We start from the raw sequence: 13,305 nt of genomic DNA, 5'->3' as shown, positions 1-13,305 counted from the left end.
GTTATTTAAAGTGACATCAACACCATCCACGAAGGCATCGGAGACAAGATCTGTATATTTGTTCAGTTTTTTGCCACATTTCTGGCAGGGATTATTATAGGATTCATCCACGGGTGGAAGCTGACACTGGTGATTTTGTCAGTCAGCCCTCTGCTTGCTGCATCAGCAGCAGTTTGGTCAACTGTAAGTGTGTGGGGATTAATAAATGAAGCAAACCAGAAAAATGTTATAACTCTTATGCACAGGAAAGGGGGAGAGAATGGGAGAAACCTAGTGTGGTTTCTAAGCTGGGCGGTTGGCCCCATGCTTACTTTATGATTTCTGCTCCTCCTGTAGCTTTTCTCTGGGTTCCCAAGCTTGTACTTGTAAATCATTCCTTCTGTCCACATACTCTGTGCCCATGCCATGTGGCAGGAGGGCAGTCTGCATCAGAGCATCTTCCTCGCACAGCGATTTCCTCATGCAGAGCACTGGGGAAGCCCAGGGGTGTGCCTGTGACCCTCCCTCTTCCCTCTTTAACACAAATGCCTTGAAAGCTCTTTCCACCTGCACATATATGATACCACATCTCTTGCAAGTAATTTAACAAGTTTCGTACTGTGTACAAAGTAGACCCTAGGACGTATGTACAGCTGCTGCAGACTGGAGTGATATAAATTAGTGAAATATCTGGAGAGTTTTCCCTTTCAGATAGGAAAACATTTTCCCCTTGTGATCTGTTGCAGCTGCAATAATGGGTATGGCTTGTATTCCTGAATGGTTAATTTTATATAATACTAGGTTGTTTTTTTTTTTCTACTTGAAGCATTGTAAATAAGCTAGAAAGAACGATGTTAGAAGCTGTAATGCAACTGCCTTGCTTATCCAAATGTCTGCTGGTGCTCTAGTTTCTGAACACCTCAGACACCCCCCAGAGCAGCTATGGCACACCTCCCTGACCCCGCAGGTGTCATAGTGTAGTTCATAGGCTGTCCTCAGCTTGGGAGGAAAGTGGATTGCTTGTGAAGCTCACCTGATGCTCGTGTAGCATTTCACTTTAAGGAGGACACAATGAGAGAATGAGCTGGATTTTGGGGGAATTCAGGGCACAGAGAGAAGTTGATCCCCTCTTTCCTAAACCTCATCTTGTGCCTTGGACATTGATCATTCTTATTCACCAATACAGTGTGCGTACCCTTTCAGTAGGCTGCAATAACATCTGGTTTTCAACTTTCCAGCTCCTGGCATCCCTTACTGCTAAAGAGCTGTCTGCTTATGCCAAAGCAGGAGCTGTGGCAGAAGAAACTTTAACAGCAATCAGGACTGTTGTGGCTTTCAATGGACAGCAGAAGGCATTAGCAAAGTAAGTTTTTGAAATAAGAATTATATTTAAAATACGGAAAAGGAGTTTGGCTGTGGGGTGGGTTTGTGGGTTTTTGGTTGGGTTTGGTTTTTTTTTTTGGAGGGTCAGGGGAATGGGATTCTCCTTTCTGTCATTTCATCCTTCTGTAAGTGGACTGTCACCTGAAAATAAAGATGTGTAAATAGACCTACTCAGTGAATACAGGCTGTTTTTTATCACTGCAGCATAGACTCAAATTTCTCCTCTGATTAAGATCTGGAGTTTAATTTAAAGTGAAAGTGGTAAGAAGGTTATTTTTGCCTGGTAGTTAAATGCAGAAAAGCATGTGATTAATTGCTTAACTTCTAGAACATGTGCACTGCTGTTCTGATCTTTGATTAATGAGCTTATATTTAAGCTTCACTGGATAACAGCCTTAAGTAAAATCGCATCACTGGCTTTTATTACCTTAATGATTTGCACATAACACTAGTATTTGACCTAATCCAGTGTTGACCCTAGTCACATGTAAAAGGTGAGGTGGACACAGCTGACCACAAATTTATTTATGTATTGTAAACAATAACATTCAGTATACAAATACAGGGCATCACCAATACCATGCAGGTGGGAAAGGCAAACCAGAAGACCTGATCTATATGACCCATGAATCTTTTCTATCTTTTTCAACTTTCATGTTTCCCCTGCTCTTGTGTGAAATTTTGAAGGTGATGTTAGCCCTAGCTTGGGGTCCTACAGCCTGCTCTTGCATTTGTCTGCTTCCAAGGGCTGAGCTCTGACTATCTTACAGCACTGTATTCTGCTTTCTGAGATTTGTCCTTAAGTTGTAACAGACCCTTTCTGCTTACATAGTAAAGGCAAAAAAGTGCTAAGATGGCCTACATCAGCTATTCCTCTCTTCCCTGTCTTCTTCGTGGTCCCTGTAAATATCAGTGTCTGAAAATCCAATAGTAAGAGCTGCTTCAAACTACTATTTTTTTTTATTTTTTTTTTGAGGTCTAAAGACAATATAACTGATACCTGGGTAACTCTGTGCCAGCAAGGCCTTTCCTCCACAGTTGGCTAGTCAACTTCTTCCACAGCTCCACTTCCATTTAATGTTTAAAAAAAAAAAAAAAAAAAAAAAAAACCACCACACACATGGAACTGGTGGCTCTCCTAGGAACATCTACTAGGGACAGGCAAACTCCTATCAGGGACTGACGAGGGTGTTTCACAAACCACAGATTGTGAATCCTATACAGCTCTTGAACAATGGTCTCAGAGTTAAGAAAAACGTTTCACTGCACTCCTTGCAGTGCCGCCACTGACCGCAAATGTTTACGCTTGCAAGGGACCTTCAGTCACCTTCTGCTTCTGGCGGTGGCTTGGCTCTTCCCCTGTAGTTGAGTGATCATGTGTACTGGTAACAATGCTTAAATCTGGCTCTCATTTCCCTGGAGGACCTATGATGCTGCTGACTCAGAACACAGCCAAGCCAAAACATTTAAATATATTTAAGTAACAAATACAGCATTGGTAGCATGTGAGCAATTTACATGAATGAAATTAATGCACATTAGTTTAAGATTCCTTCCTGGCTGACTGAATTTCACGTCTTCTTACTATGGGGATGTTTTGCGCAGGAAATACATATTAGGAAAAAAGTGCAAGCTGCTGAGCCTGTTGCTGACAAGTAAAAAGATACACTATTCCTAGGCTATGCTTACCATAATGAGCTTGAGCAAGTGAAAGCTATTAGCTGGAAAGTATAGATGAATTAATATGAACCATCCTTAAAAGAAATAATTCTCTTATTGAACTTGTTAGTCTTTATAGTGGTCTCGCGTGTCTGCTTGTTTCCTATATTGCCATATTAATCAGTAAACTAACCTAAGGGAAAGATTCCTGACTTCCCAGAATGGCCAGTAAGAGAACAACTCTGGCATCAGAGGGAGCTCTGGCTTCTATTTGTTTACCTGCCTTCATCCACAGTGCCTGAGGTTTTTGTTGTTTTGCCTTTTTTCAATGTGGAAGACTAAACCTTACCTTTGATAGGTAATGTGGATAAAACTTTTTCAAGGTTTCTTTTCAGGACGAATGCAAACAAATGGCTCAAGGGTGGTATCTTGACTTCCATCATGATAATGAAGTCATGCTACTCAATTTTTTTCTAAATATATCTTCCATAGCGGTATGAGAATGTTATCAGCATATGTCAGAGCAGATTTATTCAAAGGAATTATATCCCTACTAGTCCTCTGTCAAAAAAATCTGTGTGCTCTTTGTGAGACTTTAATTGCTTTTATGGCAAAAAAACTTTTAATTAAAAAAAGGGCACTAGGAAATATCAATCAGAATGGCACGTGGTACCTGTCAAATTAATGGTTTCCTTATCCACTTTCAGGTATGATGCTAACTTAGAGATGGCTAGAAGTGTTGGAGTGAAAAAATCCATTACCACCAACACATCTCTAGGTGTTTCACAGTTTCTTATCTTTGGATCCTATGCACTTGCATTTTGGTATGGAACCAAGCTCACTGCTGAGGAGGAAGATTATGACATTGGCCGTGTGTTAATTGTAAGTACAGCAATGCAGCTTTGAAAAATGCTCTGTAATTTCCAGAAAATAGTTATATAAGTGGTGTATATAGTTATCTTTATTTTCTGCCCAGTGCTTGCTTAATTAGCTGTTAGAGACTTGCTTGGTATAAAAGAACTGAAAGGAAGGCATTCATCTTACCTAGCTTTTGGTATAACAAGTTTGAACAGAGCACCTTGAATTCTCACTCTAATCAATGCAGAGGCAAAAGCATCTGCAGAGGGTTACTTTCCTCACTTGTCTTGGACCCTGTTGTAGGGCAGGGTGAACAACATAGAGCTGGAGGCTAGCGAGCAGAGACAAGTAACCTGGACTGCCAGCAAAATTCTAGCTAGTTGCTAGGATTAATGAATCCCACTGGTGTGCTGAATACGTAGTGGGAAGTCCTCGAGATCTCATTTAGCCATAATGCCTTCTCTGCATTTTGTTGTTTACTTGCAAACATTTACCGCACATTACTAAGATGGCTAAGTTGGTATTGGTGTGAGGATATTTCACTGTCATCTTGCTATCAAAAGTTTGGCTACATGCTTAACTTTCACAAGTGACTTCTGATGTCCTGACTCAGTATGGTTCCTCACAGCATGTCAAGTTAATTTTGTGTTGGTTCCAGAGGTGGGATTTCAGTTAAGAAACTCTGGATTAAGTTTTGCAAGCCTCTTAACTTTAGAAACATCTGAAAAGCAACAGAGAAAGATATTTGTTCTATTTGTAGATGATAGAAAATGCAAAAGCATCAAAAAGAGAAGCCATTCATGCCACAAAAGCATGCATCAGTAGTTACCATTCACCCCAGGAAAAAGGGGAGTGGACAAGAGTGACTGTGAAATGCACCTTTTGCTTTTGTACTTAATTCTCCTGGAAAGGGTGCACTAGAAGGACTTGGGCATTTAACAGCCAGGCACCAGTGGTTCTGTAGTAACTGTTAACTGCGATGCTTCCCTCTGCCTCCTGCAGGTGTTCTTCTCTGTGCTCATCGGAGCCTTCTCCCTGGGCCAGGCGGCTCCCAACCTGGAGACTGTGGCTAATGCACGTGGGGCTGCCTATGAAGTATATCAGATTATCAATAAGGTAAGTATCTAAGTAGAAAAGAAGCCTTTTAAGCAAACTGATTTTTTTCCCTTGTTTCTGTTTTTTGGGTAGTTTCTTTTTTTCTTTTTTTTTTTTTTTCTCCTTGAGAGGCATAACAAAAGCATTCAAAAGTCCCTAAACCATAAACTCTATAGATGCCTACCACTGAAACCCATAATATTTCCACTCATATCAAGAAAACTGCTTCTTTATTTGTTACAGTGAATGTTGGGAAAGCTGGCATGTGTATCTGAGATTTATGGATGAGGTCTTTCTCTAATATTAGACTTGCAACTGCAGAGAGAAAGTAGTAAGGCACTATACTAATTTTTAAAAATGCATGTATGCACAATTTCAGCTGAGCTGGGGGTTTTTTGGGGGGTTAGTTGGTGGGAAGGGGATTAATAGTGCCATTGAAAGCTATAATAATATAAAGCTACAGTGGTGATGTTGCTATGAAAAAGGTTTTCCAACACCACATTGTTATTATCTTGATCTTGCTGTGTTATGCAGCAATTGGATATCTGTATATAAAATATTTTAAACAAGTAGGACTAGGAAGTTCATACAGAAATGGCTACATGGTGGTTCTTGATGTGAGTATAAAACTCTCCCATATGGATAACTGAGAGCTATGTTTTGGCTGCAAGCTAGTACGTTAAGTTCTGCAATTACAGATTTTCTGCTGTAGATTTTGTTGCATTTGAAAATGCTGTATTTGTCAAAGCAGAAATCACCATTAGATGTTCCCCTGCATTCAGTATCTGTGAGTAAAATGCAGCAGCTCTGCAATGTTGTGCTGCAGTGTAAACCAGCAGCTAAGAAAGTAAAGGAGAGAACAATGTATCCAGCTGGAATAGCAGTTCCAAAAGTGTAATAACCAGCAATATATTTTAAAAATGTCTTTCTAGAAACGGCTTATTGATAGCAGTTCTAAGGAAGGCTACAAACCAGACAAGCTCATAGGAGAAATTGAATTCAGAAACATCCATTTCAATTACCCATCCAGACCTGATGTTAAAGTAAGTGTTCATTTTAGATGAATCTACTGTACTGAAATTCTGCACCCTGTGTCCATATTATTTCTCTAATCTTGTTGCTGTTGAACACAAAATGCATTCCTATCTTGGGAGATTGTGCACTACTGGGGAAAAAATAATGTCTGAAGACAAAGCTCTAGATCTATTACCACTGGCTACCTGCTCACTATTCTCATGTGCTGGGCAAAGCTAAGAAGAATGTGTTGCTTCTAGTCTGAATTTCTGTGAACAAGAGCTCTGATAAACCAAATAAGATTTTTTTTTTTTTCTCTCCCCCCCCCCCCCCCCCCCCCCCCCCAAGTCTGTCATTAAAGCTTCCAGGCCTTACAGAGTTAAACCCTGAAGCTGCTCTTCCCAGTCCCTTGGTTGTTCTGAGTTGCTGTGATACTGCATGTGAAAAGTGACCTGTGAGAGACGGGCTTTACAACAATTATGCCACTAAATGGATTGAAACATATCATCCTAAATATACATTTGGAAGTCAAATGTTATTTTGGGCAGGTGTTAAAACTGCTGTTCAATAAACAGATGTCCCTGTTCTGCCGATTGAACTTCACTTAGTAACTGTATTGTGCAGTGCCAGGTACAGCATGTCGTGGTGATCTGCTTTCGTGGCGATACAGTTGGTTTGACCTCTTTACTGTATTCAACAGTTTATAATCTTTTGAAGACATTGACAAAGGTGAAAGGACAAGGGATTTGCTGCTGTTGTTACTTGATGAAGAAAAATGTAGAAATAGAAATTTCAAATATCAACAATTAAAAGCTGGACATGCCAATTAAGGGGTGAGAATGGGGAAGTTCATAGCACTGTGGCTAGTTCTTCAGATGGCTCTTCCCACTTCAGCCTTCTGAGGTTTGTCCCATAGTGCATCAAATCTGTTTCCAGGGTACTGGGGCTGCTGAAGGACAGACCCAGAGCTAGGCAGACAGAGGTAGGCTTTCTGCCTAACTGAAGTCAGTGCAACGCATCTTCTTTCACTCCTGGCTCAGAAATCAGAAGTGACAGAGCAGACTCTTCATCCTTCTTCCTAAAAATGCTATTCAGGCCAATGAGCTATGTTATGGGTCTGCACGCCAGATGGGAGGGAAATAAGAAATACTTTGTCGTCCTTCCCAGATCCACTGAGTCAGCAGATCTCCCTACTAAGAGTATCAGTGTTATTTAATAAAGTCAAAAGGAGTCAGCAAAGATATGTAGAAGTTATCCACAATCTCTCAAGCAATTGATGCAACACAGTGTAATCTCCCCTGTCCAAGCTAAACCAAATCAAAGAGATCTAAAGAGTCTAGTTATTGTCAGTTTTAATCTTGGCAACACCTTGCCTGATAAAGGAGACTTAGAAATAGCCTATTAGGTGGTTGTGACTATTTGCATCTGGAGAAATTATGGTATCCAGAATATAGTTCTTACTTGATAATGCAGGCACCAGGATATCAGCTTCTTGGAGATACAAACCCTGCTGGATGTAACACAGGGAGAGGAGAGCAGTATTGCAACTATTTTAATCTCTCATTGCAAAAACATGTGTAGGCAAAACTATAAATCAGCCTGGTATAAACAAGAAGAGTTCCCATAGCAGCCAAATATTTTGGCAACTACACAGCATTACTCATATAGGACATGGACATCTTTTGAAGTAAAATGTTCCTAAATGTGAAAATGGCAACAAAGATATCATTAATCTCTAACTACTCCCCAGGTTGCTGAGGCTGTTAACAGTAAGGATTGGGATTTATTATGGGCTTTCCAGCAGTTACCTTGTCAAAACAGCAATTTATATTCTAAAAATAGAAAAAGCAGGCTTGTTTTTCTGCAATAATGTTTAGCACCTTAGAAATATTTTCCTGTGAGATTCATAACTAAGTGCTATGCCATTGTCTAAGCACTGGAAAACAGAGGACAGCAGGAGAACATAAGACCCTGACCCTGCTACCAGATCACACAAATTGGAGAAAACGAGCTATCAAGTTGAGAGTACTGTGGCTGTGTATATATTGGTTGATTTGAGTGTGCTGGGGAATTTTCCCAGGCACTGGAATGCAGTGGTCTATGCAAGGGAACTCTTAAAACGTTTCTTGGCATGAACTTGGCCTGTTCCAGTTATCCATCTTCTCAAATAATTCCCAGGCTTGGTTTGGTAGCCAGAAGGATCCAGGGGCCATTCCCAAAAGGCAGGTTGCATGTAGCCATCCTGTTTTGAAGGCTAATACATTTCACAAGCATAGATGCAGGCTCTTTCGTATCAGTGCCCCAGAATATTCCCAGTAACTTACTAATATTGTCATACCTTCAGACTGCACCCCTTCCTACTGCCTTGATTCTTGCTACAGTTACCTTGATAGACTGTTCTCTAATCAAACTTGTCAAACTAAGACACAATTTTTTTTTTTCCCCAGATCCTCAAAGGTCTAAACTTGAAAGTTCAAACTGGGAAGACCATTGCTTTAGTTGGTGCCAGTGGCTGTGGAAAAAGCACTACTGTGCAGTTGCTGCAGAGATTCTACGATCCTGTCCAGGGCGAAGTGAGTGCCTGCAAATGAACTGTAAAAACTGAAAGCTGTTAGGATAAGCGTGAGTTTCCCATATTGACTGAACCTTGATTTTTATTTTTATTTTTTATTGAATTTGAGCATATCTCTGTGTAGTTCAGTATTTCCACAATTTAAATTTCAAATGAACTATCTTCTCCTGTTGGCTTGACTTCATTATTCTCCTCTTTCTTGCAGTACTATTCCAGAAGTAGTAAATACCACAAATCTTTGAATACATGCAAAGTCTGAATTTAATATTCTTTTCATCAACAATTGGCTTTTAAGGTTCTGTAAACTTTTTTAAGCAACAAGTGCCCTGCTGTATTTTAAGCAACCAGTGCTCTGCTGTATTTTACTTCCTTTTCATTGAATGTAAACTAAAACGTGGAGAGTTCTCCTATTTTAAATGGTTATTTTCTTGGCTCATTTTTCTCTATCTGCTAACCCACAGCAAAAGTTTCCATCATTACACGTTGTACAACTGCTCTACCACTAAACACTAGATCCAGTCAGTAAATGGTAAATACTTCTCATAAGAAATTTCTAAAGGAAAAAAGGAGGAAAATAAACAATATCTCTTTAAGGAAAATGTTCTTTTTTATACTTAATATTTGAAGAATGCTACTTAGTAGTTGTTGCTGCTAATTGGAACTAAGTAAGCATTTCAAATATTAAACACTGAACTATCACTACATAGTGTATCAAGGTGGCTATGTATTATCAACACAGTTGTTTCGTAAAATTACTGTTTCTGTGGCTGTTCATTCCTGCCCCCATGCCTCAGTTTGCTCTTTCTCTCCTGTGCTAATGTCAATGTTCATAGGACCACATTGCAAATGATCTAGGTTAAAAATAAGTTTCCCTTCCTTTTTAGTCATCTTGGATTATTTCTTTGGTCCGATGTAAAGCACAGCCACAGAGGCAGTTGTGTAGCTACAACTGTGAGGGCAGCAAACTGGCATAGGGGCATGAGAACAGGGTAACAAGTATGCATGGTTATTGAAGGGCGAGGAAACAAAAAAAAAAAAAAAAAAAAAAAAAAAAAAAAAAAAAAAAAAACAACACACCACCAACAAAAAAACCAATTAATATCTTCTCTGTTTATGCTGCTCCTCACCATTTTTTAGCTTCTGCAGTGGACGGAAAAACTACAGTTGCAACTTCTCCCCCAACATAGTTTTCTACTGAAGACATCAATTTTTTTTTTTTGTCCTTGTAGCTGATACTTAAATCAAGTAATACTAATTAATTGATTTATTATTAACAGAATGTATTTCCTCAACTTTGACATACACTTTTCCTCTCAGATTACCTTAGATGGTCAGGATATTCGGACACTTAATGTAAAGTGGCTAAGAGAAAATATTGGTATTGTGAGCCAGGAGCCCGTTTTGTTTGCAACAACAATAGCAGAGAACATTCGCTATGGACGAGAAGATATTTCTGATGCTGAAATTGAGCAAGCAGCCAAGGAAGCCAATGCTTTCGACTTCATATCTAGACTGCCTGATGTGAGTTCGTGAACTTCTTTTCAGTGTAAGAACGAAACGTCTATTTAGGCCGGTGTCCTGTTTCTGAGAGGGAGAGCATGGGAATTCAAGTTGTAGTATAACTTCTCAAAATACTTTTATAGCCTCCAGTAGCTTTCAGTTCAGGGACTTTCTGGATGAAATATTGTGCCTTTGTTTGGTTGCCCTCAAAGGATTTGTGCCTATGTCTGAAAAAATGTCAGTGCCTTAAGCTTCACAGCTGTCTTACCGTCCCTACCCATCTCATGAGGCATGGAAAGAGTTGGGCTTTTAAAGAGACGATCCAGAAATCTAAAATCCTTTGTCAGGAGCTGCCTGCACATCCAATAGGAAATGGAGGGTAGGAGTAAATAAGTATGCCCTGAACCAAGGCCATTTTTTTTTTAGCAGCTGGGAGCTTGAGCTCTCCCTCTGCCTGAGATTCACAGCTTTGAGCCCTCCTAGCAGTAGGTGCCTTGCTCCTTTCAGGGTGGGAGCAGGAAGTAAGATCAGTCACTCAAAACACATCCTTAGGAATGGGTGATGATATGTCCTTCTGTTTGGTCCTGCAGTTAAAAAGATGTGGAGAAAGTTCCCAGCTGGGATTTGATTTCAAATTCTACTACCTCAGAGAGCTTGACCCCCATCTCTCAAGCGTGTGCCATTTCTAGCATGTCAGTCTATTCCAAGGTTCCCTCTTCTCAGGAAGATTTATTTGATCATATTTGCTCTTAAACAGCTATATAATAAAAGACTACAGTGGACTTTGAGACTTGCCACTTTGGAGTGAGAGACACAGTCAGTAGGAACTAAGCTGTGGCTCCAGGGGAGGTGTCTCAGGTTCAGAGGAGGTAACATTAAAGGTCCTGGTGGGTTCCTATGATCCCAGCCCCATTGGAAAGGTAGGTGGTCCTCAGCAAATGCAGAGATGCTTTTATGGGCTTGTCTTGAGAAAACCCAGGGTTTGGAGCACTCTCTGAGCAAGTAGTACAGATCAAGACTTTGAAGAACCAGAAGATCAAAGTTAGGTAGGTAAAGTATGTAATGGGGGTTGGAAGGCTTGGCTAAGGGCCAAATGGATGGGTGGTGTTGCATGTTTGCTCTGCCCATGCTCAAGTCAGCCAGATAAAGCTACCTCTTTTCTAGAAGCTGAGTACTTATGATTGCACAGAGAACCAAGGAGTTCATTTGAGATGTTCCACAACTTTTGTTTTCTACTTTCTCAGAAATTTAACACTATGGTAGGGGAAAGAGGGGCTCAGCTGAGTGGAGGACAGAAGCAGCGAATAGCTATTGCCCGTGCCCTGGCAAGAAATCCCAAGATTCTTCTTCTGGATGAAGCTACATCTGCGCTAGATACTCAGAGTGAATCCATAGTGCAAGCAGCTCTCGATAAGGTAGGACTCATGTTATTGAAGCTGCCATAAAAAGATGCAACAACACTTAAGAAAAATTAACATACAATTTTCACTGCAGGTTTCCATTGGAATAAAGAACACTGGAAAATAAAATTTGGATTGATGTTTCAATTTCAGGGTTTTAACAGGGAGTTTAAACGATCAAAATTTTACATAGGAATTATGTCTATTTGTGGGGCGGGTTTTAACATTATTATTGATTACAAAGACATTTGCAGTCACTTGCAAGATACTTGTAACTCTAACTTCGGTCTCCTGCACGCTCTTCCTCAAATCACAATTGTTCATTTGCTGCGGAAATATGGATGGCATCTTATCAAGGCAAGGCATGAGGACTGAATGGCCTTTTTCAGGTAGATTAATAGAAATGTATAGTATAATATTCCTAGTACTCATTCTTCATTGAACAGTTGCTTCATAATTTTCAGAAAGCTCTTGGGATTTAGTTGTTTTCTTTCTTTACAGAGACTGAGTGCAAATCAGATCCTACACAGAACAAAAAGCAGAGCCAGTTACAAATACTGAATCTCTGCCCCTTGTGTTTTTTATCAGCCCCACACCTCTGGGGCAGGTGTTACTGCAGAGCAGAGCTGTCAGAGCTCGTACCTGTGCCTCTGTCCCACCAGCTCATGGTTCCTTCCTTGCAGCCCTCCTTTGTCAGCAGTTTCCACCAAGAAGTAGTGGAGCCTGGAGGCTTTAATTAAAAAAAAAAAAAAAAAATCACAGTTGGGCTGGAATATTGTTTCATTTCTCTAATATTTATTTTAATGTATTTTTAAAAGCTAAGTGAAGAATCCTGGCTTTCATTTCAGTAGTTGTGAACAGAGAGATATGAGTTACAAGTATGGCTCAAGGGAAATACAGAATTTACCATCTTCATTGCCAGTCAGTTTAAATCTGAGGTAAAATGTAGCTGTTGGTTATATTCACATGACTATACTGATAGTACTGAGGTAACATGTGGATGCAAAAATAATATTCATCTAATCTAATTTGTATATAAACGATATTATTGCTGCAAAGTTAAGCACTAAAAGATTGCTGCTTCAGCCATAATTTAGCTTTCTTATGCACGTTCTTTAATTCCATGATGAATACTAACCTCTTCCAGAAGCTTATTGCTTCATTTAGTGCATAACATAGAGAGACATCACTCAATTAAGCAGACTGTTATATATACTCTTCCTCATCCTTCAGCGTGTTCCCAGAACACACCAAAATGAGCCCTGAATCATAACTTGTTCATCTTTTAACAACTTTTTGATGTCCATCAACGTAGTCCCCAAATGGGATTTACAAATTTCTTCTCAACATCCCTGAGTGGAAAAAGCGGTGCTAATATCATTCATTATTTTTACAGCTGAGGAGCAGAGATATTAACCTCACAAATGCACATTATTTCTGAGCAGTCATATGCAGATGCTTGTAGTCCTCTGTTTTTCAGAAAACTTTGCATCTTTTAGAGCATTTTGCTTGTTCTGATAGCAGCTCCCAGCTGCAGTGGTGGAGGCTCTGCACTTCTGCACATTAGGGCACAGACATGAACATTGCACTGAGACAGACGTCCTGTGACAGGCTTTGAGTGACTCAGATCAGATCCATGAATCCAAATCTCCATGGAAGCATTCATCTGCTGAAACGGTCCTCATCTTCTCCACACCCCTGTTCCTGTGCCCACATGATGTATAACTTCTGTAGCAAGTAACTTCCAGCAGGCTCCTTGACTGCAGAACATTTGTTGTGTGAGGTCCCCTTGGATTTCTCCTCCTGCCGCCAAGCCACCATCTGCTCCAGGCATCAGCGAGGAGG

General features: G+C 40.1%; 1 protein-coding gene across 1 annotated transcript in view; it reads left to right on the top strand.

Moving 5' to 3' along the window:
* The window catches only part of ABCB5 (ATP binding cassette subfamily B member 5), a gene marked incomplete at both ends in the record, with an annotated part of 54,846 nt that overhangs the window by 4,577 nt on the left and 36,964 nt on the right, over positions 1-13,305 (top strand). The window contains 8 exons of the mRNA XM_082336458.1: positions 12-183; positions 1,218-1,342; positions 3,729-3,903; positions 4,882-4,995; positions 5,907-6,017; positions 8,436-8,561; positions 9,878-10,081; positions 11,305-11,475. Of these exons, the coding sequence (XP_082192584.1) occupies positions 12-183; positions 1,218-1,342; positions 3,729-3,903; positions 4,882-4,995; positions 5,907-6,017; positions 8,436-8,561; positions 9,878-10,081; positions 11,305-11,475 (1,198 nt within the window). The remainder of the gene's footprint in view (positions 1-11; positions 184-1,217; positions 1,343-3,728; positions 3,904-4,881; positions 4,996-5,906; positions 6,018-8,435; positions 8,562-9,877; positions 10,082-11,304; positions 11,476-13,305) is intronic.

The sequence above is a fragment of the Platalea leucorodia genome (genome assembly GCF_965183815.1).
Source record: "Platalea leucorodia genome assembly, chromosome: 1".
Lineage (NCBI taxonomy): Eukaryota > Metazoa > Chordata > Aves > Pelecaniformes > Threskiornithidae > Platalea > Platalea leucorodia.
Note: the sequence above shows the minus strand (reverse complement) of the source record. Positions and strands in the feature narration are given on the sequence as shown.